We start from the raw sequence: 6,984 nt of genomic DNA, 5'->3' as shown, positions 1-6,984 counted from the left end.
GTTTAGGGGCAAAAGGGGAGTGGGGGTGGATGTGGGGTTTATGGAGGGTTGGTGGGGGTGGTGGGTGAGAGTAGGGTTTGTGGGGGGGTATGAGGCCTGGGTGGGGATTTGCAGTTTGTGCATGGGTATGTGGGAGAGGGGTTTGTGGGGGTGGTTTGGGGGTGTTGAGTTTGTGGGTAGGTTATGGTGGGGTTTGTGGGTATGTGGGGACTGTGGGTGCGGGGCTACTCAGGAGAGGTGGGTATCCTGCCTGCTCCCCGCAGGGTGCACAGCCCCCCTGCAGCAACAGCAGCTGTCAGGCACTCAGGACCACCAACCCTAGCCTGTCCCATACCCCCTGATGCCTCCATTTCCATTTTCACTGACTGACTTTCTTGCCTGCATTGCACGCCAGGCTCTGGATTCTTTACTATTTCTTCCATGCAGGCACAGCGTACACGGCAACTGCAGGTGCTTCCTCAGCCTGGTGAAGGGTTTTTCAAAGTGAAAGCTTGCTAAGATATATTTCTCCAACTATTCAATTGGTCTACTAAAATATATCAGATTGACCCAAAGAACTTTGTCTGCCAGTGCCATATACTTAGACAAACACAGCTACAACCTACACCCCTAGCACCTGTCCCCAGTCAGCTGACCAGAAGGAGGCAGGAGCCTGGGCATATCTAAGGTCCATTTTGACGAAAGTCAAAATGAAACAGTGCTGTTTCGTACAGCCCTAGAAAGCATTGAACTGGATATCTTGACAGTGAGCTATATCATTCATTCTCTATCCCCTATTCAAAACTCTCTGGACATCCATGATTTTTTGGTTAGGAGATGTAAGAGGAAACATCTCCAACCATTCTATCATCCATGAATTTATCCAGTCCCTCCTTGACCTGGCTGTGGTATCTGCTTCCCCCAGCTCCTCTGGCAATGAATTATATGCATTTTCTATGTGTTACATAAAAAATAATTTTATGTTAGTTTTAAACCTGACACCTACTAATTTCAGCAGGTGCCCCTTAGTTCAAGTATTCTGGTACTTAGTAAACAACAGTTCCCTGTTCACTTGGTCCACACCCTTCATGAGTTTTTCTACATCATATTCTCACTGCCTCCCCACACACACACCCACATACATTCACCCCTCCAGCCCTGTCCTTTCCAAACCGAAGAGTCCTAGTCTTTTTAGTTTCTCCTGGTATGACAATTGTTCCAGGCCCCTGATCATTTGACTGCCCTTCTCTTTACCTTTTCTAATTATACAATATCCTTTTTGAGATAAGAGGAACTGTGGCCAGCAGGTGCTTCAGAAAAAAAAGGATTCAGCCTCTTGGAGCTCAGAGCATTCTGGGATACTCAACTTGGCTGGAATAGCTGTGGGAAGTGGCCACAAGGTAATGGAACAGGAACAAAATTAGACAGAACTCTATGCTGAATAATGAGTGCTTTAAACCAGCGCAGCCAGTCCAGAGGTTAGGAGCTCCAAAAGACACCTAAACGTATCAGGTAACAAGGCCCCTGGTTACATAGGCTTCAGGGCAGAAACCTTACAACTGGAGCTTGTAGGTAGCCAGTGGCACATCAGAATACAGCACAGGGCAGGGTAGGGCAGGGGACTGGGCACTAGGAGAACACCCCCTGCCCCTTTCTATCTTCCCAAGCCTTTAGCCTTTTTTCCACTCTCCTGCTAGGCCTACAGGAGCCCAAACAGTGGCTGGACTGCAGAGCCCCCATCCAGAGCTCTGTAGGGGGCAGCAGGCAGGGAACAGGTGCAGCATGGGCTGAGGCAGCCACAAGCTGCCAGGTGGGTGCCATGGGAGCTGCATCTGGGGCAGATAAGGCAGGCTAAGATGCTCACAGCTGCTGGCGAGAGGGATGGGGCAGTCCAGGAGAGGGACTGTCTGGTGTGACTTATGTGGTGCAGATAAAATTCAGAGTGTGGTGGGACAGGACAGCTAGAGGAAGCCAGGGCATAGGCAGCCCTGCAGGACTTCACTTCCATGCAGGGGTGAGAGGAAAGAGAAAATCCCTTGAACATGGTCCAACCTTTGGCTTCTGCCGTTTGAGCAGCCAGGACACATGGGACTCAACCTCCTCCATCCCTACAGAAGGTCTCAGGCCTATTCTTGTCTCTTGCCCTTTTCTGCTACTGGTGACTCCTCTTCTGGCAATGGTCTGCCTTAGGCTGCAATGTTTGTGTGATAATCAGTCATAATTTTTCTATTCTATGAAGGCATAACCAGCCTGGGCATCATTTAATTCAGTGGAGGCCAAACTTTTTGGCAAGTGTGCCCCAAACTAGCCTTGCACCATCCCTGAATGCCACCCTGACCCCCATGCTTTGGCCAAATCTGCTGCACTGCTTTCTACTCTCTACCTTATCTGCTGCTGCACTGCCTGTTCCCTCCCCAGTATACCAAATACCATGCATACAGCCTGCTCCTCCCACTTGTGTCACATTTGCTGCAGGTTGGACACCTCGTATATAAATGCTAGTTTACATACATTGAATGGGTGCAGGAAAATGTAATTTCAGGCACACCAGGACACAGAACTCAGAAAACAGGATTACAACAGACACTTAGTCATTATCCCTATCATTAGTTTACTGGTTAGTCTGTAAAGGCATCCTTATGCATGCTCCAGGGCTGGATGGGCACTTTAATTACAGTGACTCTTGGGAACTGCTCTTTTTAAAGTGCCTGCAGCTTCTCATGTATTCAGTGTCCTGTGCTTCAAAATGGTGGTGGGGGCCCTTTAACTAAAATTCATTCCACAAGCTTTAGTTAAAGCGCTCCCGCCATCATTTTGAAGTTCAGGGACACTGAATACACAAGACACAGAGGCTTCTGGAGCCTAATGAGCATGCTCCAGCAGACTCAATTAATTGAATCTGCATTGACGTGTGTAATTACAGCATGTCAGACCAAGTGTCCCACATTTCTACAGGCACCCTGCCCTGCCTTCTGCCTCTCTTCAGCTTAGCAATTAACCACTTCTTACTAGTCTACTGCTGCAAGCTTCTAATATCCCATGCAAGGTAGGTTAAAGCTTGTTTCTCTAAATGACTGACAGGAAAAATAGAAAAATTGAAGAATGAAGCAATTGTCCATCTGATCAGAGGGAGAATTACGATATGTCTAGTTCTTTCTATTTATTTCCATAAGTTTCCTTGTCTGATCTCACAAGATATTAAAATAATTCACAAATAATTTGCAGCCATGAGAGCTTACTTGTAAAAAATGTTATTCTAGTTTTATGGCATCATTGCAAAACCAAACATTGAAGAAAGATGAATGTCTGGGCCACTCGGTTTTCTGGGAGGTTCAGTAATATTTTTGTTCTTCATTAGAAAATAATCTCTCGTTAACAGGTACACGAACAATCATGTCCTGCATAAACACCATATTGGAGACAATCCAGTTCCTGGTATTGTTTATATATTACTACTTTGAGGCTTTTATTTTGCTGTTTTTTCCTACTCATAAAAATGTTGCTGGTGAAATAGTGCTAATTACAGGAGCTGCAAATGGGATTGGAAGGGAGATTGCCATACATTTTGCTCCCCTTGGAGTCAAGCTGGTTCTCTGGGACATTGATGAAGAAGGAAACAAAGAGACAATTCGACTGGCCAAAATAAATGGAGCCAAAGAAATGTATGCCTACAGGTGTGACTGCAGTAATAGGAAAGAAGTCTATGAAACGGCTGATCTAGTAGGATATTATTTGCTGCTCCTTGCTTTTGTTCCTAGTATTGGAGTATATTAGATAAGATAAGCTTTTGCTCAAGCAGACTGACATCACAGATCTGTTTTGATAGAAATACATGTGAAATCCTGTTTGAAATGGCTTTCGTGTCTAGATCCCATTTGAAATGGTTTAAGTCATTATGCATTCAGGCAACTGTGTTTTTTTTAACCAGTTTTAAAACTCTATATTAATGTGTAATCTATAGTTATTTTGAAAGCATTATGTTGTCCGACTACATGCATGTAAAAGTCTCTCCTTTTGGAAGATACACTGAAACTCAAATACGGTTAGGAGAAAATTAGTGTTACATTATCAGACTGTGCTGCAATATCTTTCCAGTTGTTCTGGGGGCCATTATAGAATGCTGACTGTATTAAGTTATTCAGCAAAGCAATTATGCAGTGGTGTAGATAGGAAGAATAGCAGAAGTAATTTTTTTCCTTGGTCAAACACTCTGGCTCTGGGGAAGCGGTGGGCAGAGGGGAGTATCTCTTTCCACCTGCCACTTCTCAAAGCTAGAACTTACTCAGAAAGACATTATTTTATTTTCCCTTTTTGTGTTTAAATCTTATATAGCTATAAATGCCAGGTGGTCTTCAATTATATAGTCACTGTATGTGAGAGTGTCTAACATCATTTGGTAGAGATCATATAGGAATCTTGACTAATAAACATTCAATATGGAGATAAAATTATATGCTACTACATTGTTTTATTTAAGCCTTTTCACCAGGCCAGGTTCTAGCACTCCCTGCTCGCCGCTTTTCCCTGTTGCCCTGCTTCCCCACCCAATGACCCGGCACAAAAGAGAGCAGAGGAGCTGCACAGAAAACCCCCTCACCGCATCTCCTTCTACCCCACTGCCCCGGCAATGCACCTCCTAAACATGGGGCTGTAGTGAGGGCAGCGGTGTGGGGCTGCACCCTGCAAAACAGCAGCAGGCACTGAAAGTACATCACCAGGGTGGGAAGAAATCCTCACGTGGCTGTGCTGTCCTCAGCTGTGCTGGGTCACGCCTGCTGGCTCTGGAGGCCCTGGGGAAAAGAAGTAGCATGGGAGATTGAGCCCTCAGCCTGCGCCTGCCCTGGGTACACATCTTGGGGGGTGGGTCTCACCTGCCTCCTGGGATTGCATACAGCAGCAGGGAACCAGCCCTCTCCCTCCCCCAGATGAGCCACCCACAGCCCCATCCTGCTCCCAGCTAGGGCTGTGCAGCCATGCATTGTGATCCCAGGCCCCTTGCCCCACCCATATGGGCAGCAGCCTCAGTCTGCACCTGCCCTGGGTACAGATTTGGGTGGCACAGGTCCCACCTGCCCCCCGGGAGCCCACATGACAGTGGGAAACTAGCCCTTTCACTCCCCCAGACAAGCCACCCATGGCCCCATCCTTCTCCGTGTTAGGGCCCTGGAGCCACGCATTGTGGCCCCAGTCCCCTGTCCCTGGGCCCCAAGCCCCAATCCAAACCTGGCTGGGCAGCAGCCTCCCAGGTACAGATCTGGGGGGCACAGGTCCCCTCTGACCCCTGGGAGTACACGCAACAGTAAGGAGCCACCCCGCCTGAGCCCACAGCAGGGAGAAAGTGGGGGCAGGGGGCTGTGAACCCAGGTCCATAGCCTGGCAGCTGGGGGCCCCCTATAGCAGGACCTGGGAAGCAGGGAAGCAGGGGCTGTAGGTAGGGGGCAAGGGGGACCAGCAAGGTGGGGGCTCTGGATGGGGAGTGAAGGGCACCAGCAGGGCTGGGAGGGATGTGGAGGACCTTTAATTTTAATCATGGATTTTGCTGGCTTTAGCAGAGAATTTGTGATTTTTTTATCAGGGAAAATCAGGATCCCTGCTAATCACTTGTGTTTGCAGTAAACATATTTTCAGAAGAGAATGGCTTAAGAGAACAATCTGCCACCAAATGGAACAAATTGAGCCCTTTGTCTGCAGCAGTTTTTTCTGTTCAGTGGCTGTTTTGCTGTGTTACCAGAACTGATTAAAAGAGCTCATATGGCTCTTTTACATAAAGTGCAACTCCTCCTCCTCTTCTCCCCTGCCTGCCCTTCCCCAACAGTTTATACCCATCCATGACAGTGCCAGTCATATGAGCTATCCTACCAAGTCTCTGTTATTCTAATCATGTCATAGTTCCGTGACTGTGCAAGGACTTCTAATTCTTCCTGCTTGTTTCCCAGACTCCATGCATTTGTGTACAGGGACTTAAATAACTAGTCAATTGCCCTGATTTCTCATAAAGAATGAGAACACCCCCCTTGTTGCATCCTTCTGCTTGCTTTTCCTCCAGGTCACCCAATTACCTCAGGACTTTGGTCTCTATCCCCCAGCAAACCTAGTTTAAAGCCCTCCTCACTAGGTTACCAAGCCTGTTTGCAAAAATGCTCCTTCCTCTCTTCATTAGGTGCATCCCATGTCTTCCTAGCAATCCTTCTTCTTGGACTATTATCCCATGGTCAAAGAAACCAAAGCCTTACTTGCAACCCCACCTGCCCAGCCAGGCATTGATCTGCAGGCTGCACCTGCTCCTGCCCAGGTGCTTTCCCTTGACTGAAAGGATTGAAGAGAACACCACCTGAGCCCCCATCCCCTTCATCCTTGCACCCAGTGCCTTGTAGTCACTTTTGATCTGCTCAGGGTCTCCCCTGGCAGTATCATTGGTGCCCACATGGATGAGTAGCATGGGGTAGTAGTCAGACTGCTGGATGAGTCTTGATAATCCCTCTGTGGCATCTTGGATCCATGCTCTGGGCAAGTAGCAGACTTCCTAAGACACCAGGTGTTTCAGCTGCCTGAAGAGGGTTCAGGATTGAGAGTGTGGTCGAGGGTAGAAAGGTAAGAAAGGTTTATTGACTTAACAAAAACACGAGTACACGTAGTATACTAAGACAGATAATGACAGACAATAATAATTCGCATTGGCAACTTATCAGCAGTCCCCTCTGATGCCTGATGTATGACAAGTTTCTCTTTCCACAAAGCTCAGCAAAGTCAGGCATCCCCGATCAGCTCTGTCTGAGGGGTACTGGGAAGGATCCTGGTATTCAGTCTTTGGGATCCTTGAGATCCACAGGCCCACTGATCCAGGTCAACAGCTAATTAGTAGTTCCTTTCACAGAGCTGTATCTTCCTTCTAAATGATTTCTGGATGTGACAGCCAATTTATAACTTCTGAGCTATGCTGATAACTTACAGCCATTCAGATTCTTTTTACTTCAACTGTCCTTAGACTGACCAATAGCAGTACAA

General features: G+C 47.3%; 1 protein-coding gene across 1 annotated transcript in view; it reads left to right on the top strand.

The window, feature by feature from the left end:
- The first annotated feature begins 3,372 nt into the window (after window positions 1-3,372).
- LOC109298733 (short-chain dehydrogenase/reductase family 16C member 6-like) overlaps window positions 3,373-6,984 on the top strand; it is a 17,846-nt gene continuing 14,234 nt past the window's right edge. Inside the window, exon 1 of the mRNA XM_019518991.1 lies at window positions 3,373-3,699. Within this exon, the coding sequence (XP_019374536.1) occupies window positions 3,373-3,699 (327 nt within the window). The remainder of the gene's footprint in view (window positions 3,700-6,984) is intronic.

This window comes from Gavialis gangeticus, unplaced genomic scaffold, assembly GCF_001723915.1.
Source record: "Gavialis gangeticus isolate Ggan-Ray unplaced genomic scaffold, GavGan_comp1, whole genome shotgun sequence".
Taxonomy (NCBI): Eukaryota; Metazoa; Chordata; order Crocodylia; family Gavialidae; genus Gavialis; species Gavialis gangeticus.
This window is presented reverse-complemented; position numbering and strand designations above follow the sequence as displayed.